Source organism: Nestor notabilis, unplaced genomic scaffold (genome assembly GCF_000696875.1).
Source record: "Nestor notabilis isolate BGI_N333 unplaced genomic scaffold, ASM69687v1 scaffold18115, whole genome shotgun sequence".
NCBI lineage: Eukaryota > Metazoa > Chordata > Aves > Psittaciformes > Psittacidae > Nestor > Nestor notabilis.
In genome coordinates, this window is record NW_009930031.1 from 9,146 (window position 1) to 24,595 (window position 15,450).

General features: G+C 46.1%; 1 protein-coding gene across 1 annotated transcript; it reads right to left on the bottom strand.

The window, feature by feature from the left end:
* Nucleotides 1-495: 495 nt before the first annotated feature.
* LOC104400847 (ras-like protein family member 11A-like) lies at nucleotides 496-9,426 on the bottom strand. The gene is made up of 4 exons (XM_010015253.1): nucleotides 9,084-9,426; nucleotides 7,641-7,697; nucleotides 5,225-5,307; nucleotides 496-1,064 (listed from the first exon to the last, which is right to left on the bottom strand). Exons 1-4 carry the CDS (start codon nucleotides 9,226-9,228, stop codon nucleotides 597-599), a joined length of 753 nt encoding a protein of 250 aa, XP_010013555.1. The 5' UTR covers nucleotides 9,229-9,426; the 3' UTR covers nucleotides 496-596.
* Nucleotides 9,427-15,450: the final 6,024 nt, after the last annotated feature.

The window sequence follows — 15,450 nt, forward strand, 5'->3', positions numbered from 1 at the left end:
TCTCCCCTTAAAGAGACACTGTGAGGCTGAAGCTCGCATCTGCACAAACCTCTCCCCACCTTGCTAAGAACACCTTCTAAACTGCAATTTAAAAGCTTTCAATTACTACTTTTCTCTATTTATGCTCTTCATTTACTGTTTGCCTTTGTTTTCCAGTCTTGTGACTAAGCAAATCTGATCAATTTTGCTTGCTCAGTGTAGCTCACATCACTCTCCTCATGTCTTGCTTTAGCTTCTTGCCTACGTTTGGGAATACAACCAACCCTCAGAGAATTCACTTCTCTTAAAAGTAGGATTTCATTTTCTTTTAATAAAATCCACATTTTAAGCCTAAACTATTCAAATATGTCCCTTTCAAAAAGGAAATCATTTGGGACAATCTGGTTTTTAAATCACAGTTTGTAATTTCTTGCCCCAAAGAGCCAATTCTGTAAGTTCCTTTGCTGAATGTGTGGGGTTTGTACAACAGATGCAAAGACAAACTGGAAGAGCCCCTCACAACCTGGCTGCTGAATTGCAGCAGTGCCCCTTATTACCAGCTTATTTTCCTGCCTTTTCTTTTTCAGGGCTGTAGAAAACGATTCCTGTTGGCTACATCAAAGCGTAGTGGCAGATTTCCCTTTGGAAGTCAGAGCCTGTTTCAAACGCCTCTTCAAGTCCTGCATATTTGGTGACTTGGGTCGCACGAGGTGGAGGCCTCTTCGCTTCTCTCCATTGCAGCTCCCAATCATCCTGCTGACCTCCTGGCAGAGCTGCTGGAAGGCTTCATGCACTCCCTCACAGTTCTCCCGAGCTGAGACTTCATAGTAAGTACCTCCCAGTTCACCGGCCAGCTGGAGCCCTTCTTTGGAGGACACCTGCCTGGCTCGCAGGAGGTCTCCTTTGTTCGCCATCAGGAGCAGGGGGATGTTGGCATTCGGGTGGATCTTGCGGATGTGCTGATGCAGGGGACGGATCACTCGGTAGCTCTCGTAGTCTGTGATGGAGTAAACAAAAACGAAGCCATCTGCCCAGTAGATGGATCGGTTTATCTGCTCTTGGCAACATATGCTGTCAGTGTCATCCTGCCACCAAAACCAAGAGGTGTGAGGTTAGGAAACGGAGAATTAGGGAGCAGGCAGCCCTACAGCACTGTTATCGCTGCTCAGAGCTGCGTTTCAAAGCGTGGCTGTTGCTCAATACACAAGCAGAAACCCCTCTGACTGCCAGGGAATGTAGCAGGGACAGGAGATTTCCACTGTGTCAGTAACATATCACAGGTAAGCACTGGGGAGGGGTCAGAGCAAACTGCTTGAAAAGAAGAGAACAGCCAAAACACTGATATACTGAAAAGGTTGTTCTCTATTCTATTGTACTTAACCAGTGTGGCAGAAACCCACGTTTTTATTGTGGATAAAATTGTGATGGGCACAGTAAGAGCGTTATAAAATTCAGCAGGCCAGTCACACTGCTGCAAGTGAATGGTTGTCCCCCAAGGTGGGGTTTTAGGGCTTTTTCCAAGCCTGTATTTAATGTCTCCATGGACAGAGGTTCTCACTGGCTCTGATGAAACCTGACAGGTTTTTCTGCCAGATATTCAAAAACAAAGTTACCTCTAAAAAGCAATTTCTTACAAATGACCAACTAATGGGACCGAAAACGCAGTGAAATCTCTTTGCTCATTAGCAGAGCAGCAATGGGTTTCTATTATGGTTTGCTGGTTCAGTCCATCACCTCTCCTACTCAGACAGCCATAACAATCACCAGCCTTGGGAATATAAAAGCGAACACAATACTGTTGGGGCTTGCAAAGAGCTCAGCTCACTTTTCAAGATGAAGCTATTTTCAGCTAATCCTTTACTCTTTGTTACCCGTGCTGGCGTGTAACCCAAGCAGATAGGGAGATCCCTGCTGCAGTTATTGCCAGTGTGTTTGCTTTGTGAGAACTGACATTCCTGTCAATAGGAGAGCCTTCTGGAACTTTGTCATTTCTTTCATATCCAACAAAGCAGTAAACATATTCAGTATTCAGCTCTGGATGAAGTTAGTAGAAATTAGAGGCTTTTGTGAACAGAGCCCAAACTTTTATTATTATTGCTAATTTCTATTCAATAAATCTTCATCAAGTTCAGTAAGACTATGAGAACATATATTCCATTATTCATTTATCTATAGAATATATATCTGCCATTCACATTGACTTTAGCAGCACTTGTGTATGCTCAGCAGCCTTCCAAAACAACTCACTTCTATTTAGACACCTAAATATGAATTATAAAGCCTAACAGCAGGAAGCAGAGGTGGAAAAGAATGAGTAAAACTGATCAGTTCCTTTATGGTAGATCAGACTGTAAAAAAAGAACTTACTGACAAGGCTCCTCTATGAGAAGAAGGAAGCACAATTTCTGAAGGCTCAGGGTATAAATTAGGGTTACAGAATTCAACAGGCATTCTGCTAACTGGGATGAATCACAGAATCCCAGGCTGGTTTGGAAGGGACCTTAAAGCCCCTCCAGCTCCAACCCCTGCCACGGGCAGGGACACCTTCCACTAGAGCAGGTTGCTCCAAGCCCCTGTGTCCAACCTGGCCTTGAACACTGCCAGGGATGGGGCAGCCACAGCTTCTCTGGGCACCCTGTGCCAGCGCCTCAGCACCCTCACAGGGAAGAGCTTCTGCCTCAGAGCTCATCTCAACCTCCCCTCTGGCAGGTTAAAGCCATTCCCCTTGTCCTGTCCCGTCCCTACAGGCCCTTGTCCAAAGCCCCTCTCCAGGTTTCCTGTAGGGCCCCTTAACTAACTGCCCCCCTTGTCTATCTGCCCCTTGTAAATATTTCAGTATTGCCTGTAGAGACAGTGGCTTATCATACCTGGTAGTTCTTTGCCCTTCCCAGCTCACAGTAATGCTAAATCCTGTTAGCAGTGAAATGGTTTAACAGATGCTCTTATCACTCCTGTCCCTCCCAAAGCGCTCACATCCCAAACCCCACCGGATCTGCACATGGAGTGAAGAGGGCTCCTCACCAGCAGCCTTCTTTAAAAGGTTACTGAGAGTGAACTCAAGCGTGGGCAGGGCAGGCTGTGGGAAGAAGGGCAATTTGCACTGGTGGTGTCTGGGCTGTATCCAAGCTGTGGATAATGAGCCACCCTCCATGTCCTTCGAGCCTCTTTTCACCAGCAAACTCCTTTCATGGGGAAAAAGAACTAATTGCTCTGGCAAGCGTTGGAAAATGGGTTTGGAGAAGGTGTACATTCAGAGAGCCCTAATGAGCTGGAATTCTCAGTTACCAGCTAGGCCCACCCAGGAGTGAGATGGGTGGATAATCCCAAATGGAATGCTTTATTCAGGAAAATCAAAGGCTAATGGGCTACTTTTTAAATGGAAATCTCTGCTCCAGAATGAATTTTGAAACACACAGTCATTTGCAATGTATAGAGCAAGCAGCAATGAACCACTGAACAAAACCAGTGCTCTGGTTGCTTCTGTTTCTCTCTTAAACATTAACATTTCCGGTGTGGCCACAATCCTGAGCGATTCCACATGACTTCCTCTCAAAACACTGTGTTCAGCCTGCAGAGTGCAAGGCACTCTCTTCCTTAAGGATTTTAACAGCAAATCCAAACTATTCCCAGTCTTAACAAGCCCTCTTCAGGAACAGCCCCTTCAGAATGTTTCAGATACATCATTTGATGCAAACAGAGACACAGGCTAAGATAAGTGTGTCTGTGGGAAATGGTGAAACAGAGCAGACCTTTGACTGGGACAAAGAAAATGAAACTCCTTCCTATCTAAACTAAAAGTGTTTCTGACTAAGAAACCTCAGCTGATGGCATTGCTAAATGTTGTGGAGCTTTGGCTACAGTCACACAACTATAGGGCACAATCTTAATTAAAACAGGAAAATAAACATGTATCTGGTGTGAAAGAGGGCATTAGATTCTTTCACTCCCTCCTTTCTCCATGGGATAGACCAGAGAGGGGATTCCTTTTGTGAAGTGTTTATCAGGCAGTCCCAATTGTGCCTAATCACCACCCACAGCTTCTTTGCAGGACCTCTCTAAGCAAGCTGGCATAGGGCCTTTGTACTGTTAAGTCCCACTTGAATGTTTGGAGGACTTCCATAGCAGCTTTTGTTTGCTTTTAGTGTCCAGAGTAAAGGAGGAGTGCTCTCCTCTGCTCTTACTCAAAGCTTCCCACTTGCATCTACTTCCAGTCATCAAATGGAAATGGAAACAGGCTGTGGGAGCTTTGCTTATCCTGTTCTGTAAACTCAGTGTGGAACAGTGGTCCAGCACAGAAATGAAGCCATCCACACATGGGTCTGTATGGACAAAACGTGGTGGATAAAGTTGTCTAGGGCTAGCCTGAAAGAACATGAGAGAAGGTAGTGTTCCCATCCAGGCGTGTATTTGGCCAAGTCTGAGCTTAGACTGAGGTTAAGGCCAAACCTGGAAGTTAGGGGTTTGATGGTGACAAGGGGTTATCTAATTTTATCATGAAATCTCAGCTATTCTAGAAGAATTATTACGCTCATGAGATTTCCACCATTCACATAAACCCAGATTTCATTCTTTTCTGCTGCTTTGGCACTGTTTTCATCCTCTTGTTGTAGACGTGAAGCAGATCTTCAAGATAAGACATCTTAACCTTAAACCCTGCTTGGAAAAATATTTCTAGAAACAGGTTCCTAGTCAAATATTAAATCTAAAATATCCAAAACACTGACAGAAAGAGAGGTGTAGATCAATGCTAACACCTTAAAAATAAGGAATGCTTTTGAGAAAGAATAAGTAAAGCACTGAAAAGCCACCCTAGCTGGAAATGACAACTGCTGTGAGGCCTGTCCCCTGGGAAGAAACACCTTTCTAGAGAAGAGAGATTCCTGCCCTAGCTGGGCCTCTAGGCAGGTGGGAGACAGAGACGTGCAGAGACAGAACCCATTTGACAGGAAATAAAACAACCAAGGAGTTGGCAGGAGGGAGCCAGATTATGATTTTACTGCTCTTTAGGCTTGGGATGCAGTGATGTGTTTGAAATAGATTTGTTTTGACTTACTCAAAGGAGCCTGATTCAACCTCTTCAAGGGCTCATTTTGGTGGAGTTTAAGGGACCCCCATTACTCTTCATTTGGGTTTGAGCCCAGGTATTTTTCTGCTGCCAAGTGGAGTTACTTACAGATGGAAGTGCTGGCAAGAAACAAGAGGCAATGACTGTTGTAAAGTACAATGCACTGAGCAGATGTTTTACCTCCAATGAAACAAAGGGAGTATCCTGCACCTGTAGAGAGATCTGTTCTCCATCTATGGTGAACTTCCTTGAATACAAAGCACCTGATGGAAAAGTAACATCATTAGAGTCAGTGGCTGTAACAAAGAAGAAAGAGTACATAAAGGCAAAACAGAACTGCTGAAACCCACATTTTTGAGGCTTATGATTTGTAGGTGCTTATAGAAAAGTGAATGGCACCAGAGTGGTTGTGTGGCTGTTGGCTTATGTGAAGTGGGTTTGTATTTGCTGTGTGGATGTCTTGAATGCAGACCCAGGAGGGTAGCTGGGGAAGGTGGCACTTTTTGTAGAGTCAAATAGTCGAAGTGGGTATGTAAATCCCAGCCAGGTTTTCAATCCACATTGTTAGCTTTTGAAATCTGGACTTCCCACATTTCTGATCTCAAATCAAGATATCCAGGGGTTGTCTGTAAAAGGGATGAGCTGTGTCCTAGTGCATTATTCTGGAAGCTTTTAAGACAGGAAAGCATTTTAGTTACAGACACAGAGTAAGTGACTCTATACAAATCACCCAGATGCTCTTTGGGATTTGTGTAACCTTAGCAGTCAGAGTTTGGTTGAAATCCCCAAAGACTGGACACTTTGAATCTGGTGAATCTGAATGACATATACTCAGAGCCAAGTGCTAATTCAAACCATCCAGGACTGACCCAGCTCTAATAAAACCATCACTGTTCTGGGCTTGAACTTTAGTTTGTTACTGGAGTGTGGGTTAAGTGACAACAAAAACTTCATGAACTATCTGTGGGTGTGATAAGGACAGCTTCAGAGATTGATGCCAGCATCAGTTTTCTTTAGAACTTGATACAAGTCACATGGATACGTGAAGAAATGCTGTATCCACAGCTGCTGTGTGCAGCCTTTCAGCCCTGTCCAAATGCAATTGTCACCGCTGCATCTAAAACGATGTATAGAGAAATCCCATCTCTTTGAGAGTAGGAAATTCAGAGTAATAGGGAGGTCAGTAAGTGATGATAATACCATCACCTCTGAAAATCATCTTTGGCTCAACGAAACAGGTGGGTTTATTCCAGTGGAAAGGAGTCTGAGCTTAGAGAAACATTTGCAATATGAAGAAGTTTAAATGGCAAAGTTTACTGCATCTGAATCCAACACTATCACATTATGGTTTAACACTGACTCTGTGAGGTGATGTAACCCTTCTGGGTTAATTTTTAAATCCTATTTTCAGCTGATAAGATGGTACTGTTCTATGGGAAGATGCTGTACCCCTGAACCAAGACCAGACAACATATTATTCCTACTCTGTGATGCATTGCAGCAAAAAAAGCAGGTACTTGCAGATACTGAGCGTGCTCTGCCTGATAGCCAAGAGAAGGAGAAGCATGGTTGAATGATCACAAACACACTGCCACCTGCTTCTTATTTCTGGCATATTTATTTCTTCTACAGCATGGCTGTTGGGCTGGTAGCTTAATGAGAAAAGCATGTGGTTCCCAGCAATGTCTCTGGCAGCAATCCATTGTAAAGCTCAGAAGTCTAACTTGATGTACAGTCTCCCATAGAAGAGATGAAGGAAAAGAAAGAGCAATAGTGCAGCCAACCATCAAGGTTACGTAGGGTCAGCGAGAGGGAGCTGGAAGGAGGAGCTTTCAGATTGTATTTTGTCAGATAGGCAGAGATCAAAGGGGTCTTTTACTGCCATCTCCTTTCCTAACTCACCATTCTAAGTTCAGCATGCATCTCCAAAGTGAAGCAGGCGCTGCTTTGAATCCTGTTCTCCTTCACCCCAAAAATGTGAGATGGTCTACGTGTGGGATGTGCCAGTAGGTACGAGCACGGGGTACATACAACATCAGCCAGTACACTTGGCACTTTCTTGGAACAGAGGCTGTGAATTAAACAGTTCACATTTACACCTCCTCTGGGGTGTCAGATTAAACAAGAAATGCAGCAGAAGCAGACTGCATGGTTGCTTTACTTATCTTATGGAAAGAAGACTTCAATTTGGAAGTTTCCCTTGTTATAAAAGCCACCAAAAGAGAAAGAGAGTACACAGAAAAATATCTGAAGTGCCTTTTATGCTCTTTGGAATTCCTCTGGCGTCCCTGGGGTTCCAGAGAGCTGTGTTGGGCTTCCATGGTTTAGTCCATATGCACGTTGTTCCTTAGGCCTGCATTTTAGTATAGGTATGTCCCCAAGCAAACCTGTTACTCTGATCCTTTTCCACCAAGCTGGAAAAAACCCAGCCAACAGGATCATAAATAATGAGCCTTTGATTTATCGCTTTCATAGCTTGAGGCTATTAACTGAAAATATGCACCTTATGGACATGTAACACTGCTTGGCTTTCCTGTAATATGCACCAGTCACACCAGAGAGCAGATCCCAGTGCTGCAGTGCAAAGCAGACTCACCAGTGTTGGCCTCATAGTCTCCAATAAATCTCTTTGTGAGAAAGCGCACAACCAGGGCTGTAAAACAACGCAGAAAAGATGGGTCTTTAATGTGAACCAAAATCAATCTTTGCAGAGCACGTGTCACATCTTATGGGAAGAGTTAGGATAATATGAAACCACGTTAATCTTTGAATTGCTCACATATTATTCTGCAGATGCTTCCCTCAACACTCACAGAAGAAGATCCGGGGCCAGGCTGCAATACCTAATGCAGAGTTTCTCACAGCTTGTACTGGAAATGACTCCTTAGACTGAGCGTGGCTGTTCAGTGTGGGACTGGGAGGCTGCTTTGTTGTGACTGCAGGTACAACAGTCTGACCTCTGCTTTGACATGCTTTGGAAAAAGAGTAACAAGCCAGGAAACTGAAACTCATCCAAATACCACACTTGAGACCTCTGTGTCATATACAAATGCATGTAATGGTTCTTCCCAGCCTTAAAACTGCTCAGTCCTCCTCATGAAACCCATTATCTCAACTTAATCACATCCAGCAAACAAACTGCATGTGCTCTGCACACATGGGTCGTGCTGCAGCGCCCTGGGCCTTCCTATTCACTCTCCTTACACTGTCGAATTGGAACAGTTTCCTTTTTCTTGCTCAATTTATAATACTTAAAATCCTGTTGTGGCAACAGGAACTTATATTCCTGTAACTTATATTCACATCGCCATGTCAGCAGATTCCTAATCATTTGCAAAACCGTTTTGTTAATAGCTAAATAAAAGGGTTTAATCTGCAAACTCTATCATAGATTTCATTTAAAATAATACTTTTCTCACATGGATACTGGGTCACCTCTTTCGTACCCTTAAACCAAACTGACTGCGCAGCTCTCTTCAACACACTACTTAAACATGGTATGAAAATGTGGCTTTGAATCCAAAACAATCGAACATTTTACTGAATCCTGAGGAACCTCAGATGCAGGAAACCAGAATCAGCCCTAATAATTCCTGAAAGCATGAACCATATATTCAAAGTAATAATTCTCACGTTACCCTCTCTTCTTCTCCTCTCCTTTGGAGAATAATAAGGAAGACACATCTTGTACGCTGTTACTTGTCTGAAGAGCATAAACCATTTATAACCGGGGAATAAAGACCACTTTTTTGGGGTGTATAAATTTAGACGAGGCTAAATAATCTGCACAGGATGAGGCAGGATCATTTGAGAGCACAGCGCTCCCAACAGTGCCCTCTCCTCCTGCCTGCCTCATGGTGGCTGCTCACGCAGACCTACAGCACATCTGCCTCACACATCATTCAGTGCACAAACCACCCAAATCACTTACAGTGTTCAAGCTACAACAGTTAATTCACAGCCTTGAGTCCATCTGAGCCTCAAATGAGCTTGTAAATACAGCAGCAAGAGAAACACAGAGCTACACCTGTGGACTTACCTGTCTTGCCCACGCTACTGCCGCCCAGCACCACGAGCTTGATGATTTTGTTGGGCACGCAGTCTAACACGGGGTACTCGGGTATGGGGAGCAAGAGAAAGTTAGTAGAATACTGTGACATGGTATCCTGAGAGATGAGACGCATGCCAGGGAGGAGAGCTGCTCAGCTCCTGCAGGAGTTGGGGGCGAAAAGAAGGCAAGCAGCTTCCCGGCGTCTGCTCCTGGCTCTGTATCCTTGGACGGAGAAGCCGCCTCGTTTCATTTAAGCAGCGCTCCTGAGGAATGTTAGCACGACTGGGCTCCTCTTCCCGATGCCTCCGCTCAGACAGCAACTTGGGAAAGCAAAAGGGAACTTTCTGATCAGCCCCCGTGAAAACTGACTCCTCCATTCCCCAGCCAATCACAAGTGAAGCCATGACATTCCTCCAGCCGGGCACCAGCGTGTGCCTCCATCCACCACCTCCCTGCTCCCTGCTTTATCTCTCCTCAACGCCTGTTTGCTGCGCTGTCCCTTGGCTCTTTGCTAAACCGAGATTCTTGTGTTTCACAGCCACCACGGTGGTGTTTTCAGCGAGACACAGGCACCCCCTGCTCCGCTCTCATTCCGCCCTGAATAATCCCGTTCTGCCTGTCTCGTTTCTTTGCATTTTCAATTGGGTCCAACTCCGTGCTCTGTTGTTCTCCCTGTCCTATTGTGTCCTGCAGTTGGGCCCCTTCAGTGTGCTGAACCTGATGGGATACTCCTCTTCAGGAAAACAAGCACATTTTCCACACACACCGGCAGCTGTGGGTTATTCCAGAAAACCAGCTCACATATGTATCCTCCAGGATACATTTGATCTGCCAGTTTATACACGTTGTTGGTCTTAATGGCCTGCTGGAATGTGGGTTAGCATTGGGTTGGGACATTGCAGTTTCTCCAAACATGGAAAAGTGAATTTAAGGCTGGCGACAGACTTGGGAAGGACTCGGTATCCTTCAGAGGGGTGAGCCAGACGGAGGGAATGAAGGAAGAATGACTTCTATAGGAAAGCTCTGTGTCGTTTGAAGACAGCTGGCGGCTGCAAGGTCTGTTGGGATGACAGCATGTAACTGTACACTAGCTACAATCAGCTCTCAGTTCTCAAGGATAATGGGGAGGGAAGAAAAAGGGATGAGCAGTGGGGAGGGAATGACCCAGATAATGCAACACTGCAAATAATATAAACCAGATGTAAATTCAACTACAGAAAATATAGTTGGAGCATTCATCTTTGACAAACGTCTCTAAAGAGGTCTGTGAGGGGCAGGAGAAGCTTTAGGCAGCGGTGGCAAGAGGTGAGCCTGGTGCAAGCAGCAACTTCTGAGACATGGACTCTGTCACGCTGTGTGGGAGCCCTGGGTGTTAATGGGAAGTGGCACCACAAACTAATCCACCCACAGAACACAGAGACCTGAGGGTGCAGATTTTCCTGTCTTCTGGATGCTTCTAGCAGGCAGAGGTCTGCACGGCTCAATGCGTAGAGGCTGCAGCCACCAAAAGGACCTTTTCTGCCCAGCTGCTTTCACACCACTGCTTCCGATCACAGCATGCACATGAGTTCTACCCAGCAGGTTTTAGTGGCTGGGGTATGGTTCTGAGCTAGCACAAGAGGATGGGAAATCAGGTCAGGTCTCTGGATCACTGCCCCTTCCAAAAGCACTGGAGGCCAGGCTGTCAGATAGCCTCAATTTCTACCCAGCAGGTTTTAGTGGCTGGGGTATGGTTCTGAGCTAGCACAAGAGGATGGGAAATCAGGTCAGGTCTCTGGATCACTGCCCCTTCCAAAAGCACTGGAGGCCAGGCTGTCAGATAGCCTCAATTTCTACCCAGCAGGTTTTAGTGGCTGGGGTATGGTTCTGAGCTAGCACAAGAGGATGGGAAATCAGGTCAGGTCTCTGGATCACTGCCCCTTCCAAAAGCACTGGAGGCCAGGCTGTCAGATAGCCTCAATTTCCACCCAGCATTACCGAGGATGTGTTGAGTGTGAACCGGCTTTAGAAAAATCCAGCTTTGGTGCACAGCAGCCCAGTGAAATAAGCACAAAGTCAGAAGATTTATGGACATGTCACTTTTCTAAGGCTCTGCTTCCCCTCCAAAAACTACTTCTAAAGCAGTACTTGTGCAGAGTTGCTGGGTAAGCAAGAAGTGTTATTACTTTAACCACCATGACAATCAGCTGATGAAGAGGTGGAACAAAGTGTCTGGAGGGCAACCCAGCTCACTGTAGTGGCGGGGGGAGCCACCAGATCATGTGTCTTTTGGGACATAGCTCCTATGTGAATGGTTTCCAAACCTTCCACTGTGAATTTGCTTCCTGATTTTGCCAAACACCCAAACACTGAAAAGCCTTTTCCAGGAAATGTCATTACCAGGATGCTTTAATCTCACACGAGTTTTGTAAGAACAGGCAAAATGAGAGCAGGAAAAGGAATGGGAAAATGCTCAAGATCTTGTGGTCAGTTAACAGGGCACTTTGTGAGCTGGACACATCATAAATTTTGGGATTAGCTAGCAGCAGTAACTGTCCTCCTCAGTGTAGGACGTTGGAACCTGCGTTTCCATCTGCTATTAAAAGCATATGTTAGTAACATAAAAGCATTCGCCACAATAGTCCTCCTATGAAAACAAACAGGAAAATATCCATCAGCTTCTAGGTGGCCAGAAGAGTTTCAGCCCAGGAAAAAAAGCCAGATAAGTTAAGCAAGATCATGGAGAATATTCTATATGAACAAAGACATAGTGGGTAGGTTTGGATCAGACATCAGGAAGAAGCTCCTCCCTGTGAGGGTGCTGAGGCGCTGGCACAGGGTGCCCAGAGAAGCTGTGGCTGCCCCATCCCTGGCAGTGTTCAAGGCCAGGTTGGACACAGGGGCTTGGAGCAACCTGCTCTAGTGGAAGGTATCCCTGCCCGTGGCAGGGGTTGGAGCTGGAGGAGCTTTAAGGTCTTTTCCAACCCAAACCATTCTACGATTCCTAGAAGAATACAGATCTGGCTGGCTGGCTCCGAAAGAGAGGCAACACAGTCAACAGAAACAGAAGTTAAAGTCCTTTTGGGTAACCCGATGTTGTGCCAGTGCTGAGGAACTCCAGAAGGATCTCACAAAAGTGAGTGAGTGCACACAAAGTCATCAGGTGAGCAAAAGACCTTGGAGTCATCATTGGCAGTTCACACTCGTGCAACAGCAGCAAAAGCAGCCAGCGAACTGTTGGGTATCCTTGGAAGAGGAATGGAGGAGATGTAGGAGAGGATTTTGCTGCTTACATGAACCCCTGGAGCACACACTGCAGCTCTCTGCATCTCAGAACCATGGTGGGTGCTGCAGAGGTGCGGAGCAGGGCAGCAAAACGGAGCATGGCTGTGGAGCAGCTGCTGCAGGAGGAGAGACTGGAGAAGCTTTAAACATGTGCCTGTAGGGGTGGATGCTGGTGCTGACACAAGAAGGGAGACGCGTGGGGGCAGGAATGAAAGGCCGGTGGTAGAGGAAATGTTGAACTGCTTCTTTAGGCAGATGTGATGGCTTCTGGTTGCTTGAAACAACCAGAAAGCAGTTTTAGACTGCACCCTGGAAGCAGACCAATCCATCTCCAGTTTCTTTGCTAATATGGTTCAATCTAAATTTCTTATGCCCTAACCCAGGGTTCTTGTGCCCAACAAAAGCTTGCTCCTACTGTGAGCAGAAACCTCTGAGCAGGGAGAATGGGGTTTAGTAATAACAAAAAAAGCAGCATATTCTCCAGCTCCCCCATCCCAAATCATAACTTTTAGGCTCTAATCCTGAAAGAATCAGAGCAAGACACAGAATCAAAGCCAGAGCTTTTCCTTATCTGATTTTCTACATTGTCAAAACAGGCCTTCCACTGAGTGAAACCACGCAGAAGGATTCACCCTACTTGAGATTGTATAACCCTTGGCATGTAGAGGAAGAACTGTTTTGAAAGGAGATTTTCATTGTTTGTGCACAATGGACTTATATTTAGCTAAGAAAGCCATGGTTTAAATTCAAATTCTCTCGGAGAAACAATAGCTTAAATTAGAGGGAGAATGCTTGCAAAACTCTGAGCAACTCTGAAAACATTTGGCAGATCCTGGACATTTCACTGCCCACTCCTTGGGGTGCTCCATGCACAGATCTGCCCCTTTGCATCTTGCACAGAGATGATGTTATTTCCACACCGAATTTTGCACAGATTTATTTACTGGTCTGTGTTGCTTTTGGCCATGGCTTTGATAAGATTTGCTATTTTTGTTGTTGTTGGCAGCCCAACACATCTTCAGAGATGGAGCTTTCTAAAAATAAAAAATATTTGCCATTACCATAGTGCTTTTCATATAAGGACGTCAAATTGCTTTTAAAACTGGATATAATTATTCCTCATCCACCTTACAAAAGGAGTAACCGATGAGCAACCTTGCTCAGATCCCAGCACATTGGGAAATGGCAATTCCTTTCTGACTGGGGCAAACAGTGATGGCAAAACTCCAGCTTCCCACTGGCAAAGTGATCTTTCCTCTAAAAGTCTATTTGTGCCAGTGACATTTGCTTTGAGTACCTCTCAGCTGCTTTTGGAGGGCAAAGTGAAGTTGTGGTGCCATGGCTGGAGCACTACAGCTCGTTTCTGGGCAGAAGCACTAAATGTGGTGCTGGGGAAACACCAGTTGCTTTGGCACATGCTGTGATTAAACCAATAGTTGGTGGCTCATGTACATGTCCCGCTCCTGCATGTATTCCCAACACCACCAGATTGATCTCTGAGGCTTTGTCTGACTGTCTTTGTTCTTTGCTGCAAACTTGGGGCCCAAAGGCCAGTTCTCCCCCTGCACTGAACAGTAGTAGTGCTTTAACCACCTTTTTTCTCCCAGTACCTAAACAGGTGGGAAAGGCAAGCAAAAAGCATCTTTCCAGGAGATAAAGGAACAGACTGCAATGGGATGTGCTCAGAGAGCCAGTCTTTCTCTGTGGGCTTGAGATTTCACCTTGTGTGGAGCCTGATCATGGGGATAATGTGTCAAAAATGCTTCAGCAGCAAGCTCAGAAGATGTTGCCTGGGGACAAGGCTGCAGTTTTAGCACCGTAATTGTACCCAGTACAAAGTTGTTCTGCTCCTGAGGCCAAAGGGAAAGGAAGTGTCCTCAGATGCTATTGCGACAGCCGCGATAAATCATATTTGATCCTATTTTGGGATGTAAGGGAGACAATCATTTAAATACACAGTTCAATTTGGTTAAACACTGCACAGATTCCTCTATTTCTGGATTTCCTGTCCCTAATTTTGTCACACTGCTCTTCATGGAAACCCTGTAAGGATTTTTTTTGAGGTTGCTGAATCCTCTCCCTCGGGAGCCCGTAGTAGATGACGTGGAAAGTACAGTGTGTGTAAGAGAACATCGCTGCAGGCGAGCGGCTCTAATAGAATGGAAACATCTTGGCCTCATAAAAAGAGCTTGTGCTTTGGAAACTGAACAGTCCTCCCTTCCCCACAGATATTCCCACAAGGTCAGGGCTGGAGTAGGGGGCAGCATGTGGAAACAGTCCCACTGCTGCCGACTGTGTGCACAGCATGAGTAGAGGGTGTCCAACCACCTCCATCAGCACTGTTCAACTTATAGTTAACACAAAAAGTCTGCTTCCAGGTTTGACACAATCCAGTAGATCTCATCAGCCCGATGACAAACGCTTCTACCCATCCCTGGCTTCCCAAGGGTTGTTTTCCTCTGCTATGTGTTTTGCTTTTGGTATGCACTGCATGAAGTGCTATACGGCAACTCAGCAACATTTCTCACCCCTTTTCCTCCAGGTTTACAATAGATGCTCTTGTCACTCATAGCGCTGTGGTTTGAAAGAGCCTTTTTTGTGATTGTGCTGAAACAGGAACGCGTGGTGCAGAACAGCCAAGGATTACGTGGTGCAAACCCACTGTCCCACTCCATCATTGCCCTTGGTAGCATCATGAAACCCTTTTGTGGGTGCTCACAACCACTGAGAAGACTCCCAGGACGTGCAGAGCTCCAGCATCCGATTTGAGGTGTTTCGGTGCTCCGGGGTGACCGTGGTCCCCCTCTTGCTGGGTGCTTTAGCGATGTCCCCCAGCTCCACGCCCATGAGGATGGCTCTTTTCTCCTGTTTCCCACCAGGGCACCGTCCCCCCTCCGCGGGCCGAGGGAACTGGAGCACGAATCAGTGCACATCTGGCCCCACCATCCCCACAGCTGTACGGACCACGGGCCCGGGAAGCGGCAGCCCCGTGCTGCAGTGACCCTGCGGGAGGCCTCCGGGGCAGGGCCCCTCGCAGCGTCCAAGTGGCCGCGTCCGAGGAGGGGTACGCGGGGAAGGGGCCGGAGGGGGG

Coding starts and splice junctions, on each gene's coding strand:
- LOC104400847 (XM_010015253.1), bottom strand. CDS start 9,228: ATGCGTCTCATCTCTCAGGATACCATGTCACAGTATTCTACTAACTTT. Junction 7,698..9,083: donor CAGTAGCGTGGGCAAGACAG/GTAAGTCCACAG, acceptor GTTGTTTTACAG/CCCTGGTTGTGCGCTTTCTC. Junction 5,308..7,640: donor AGACTATGAGGCCAACACTG/GTGAGTCTGCTT, acceptor CTTTTCCATCAG/GTGCTTTGTATTCAAGGAAG.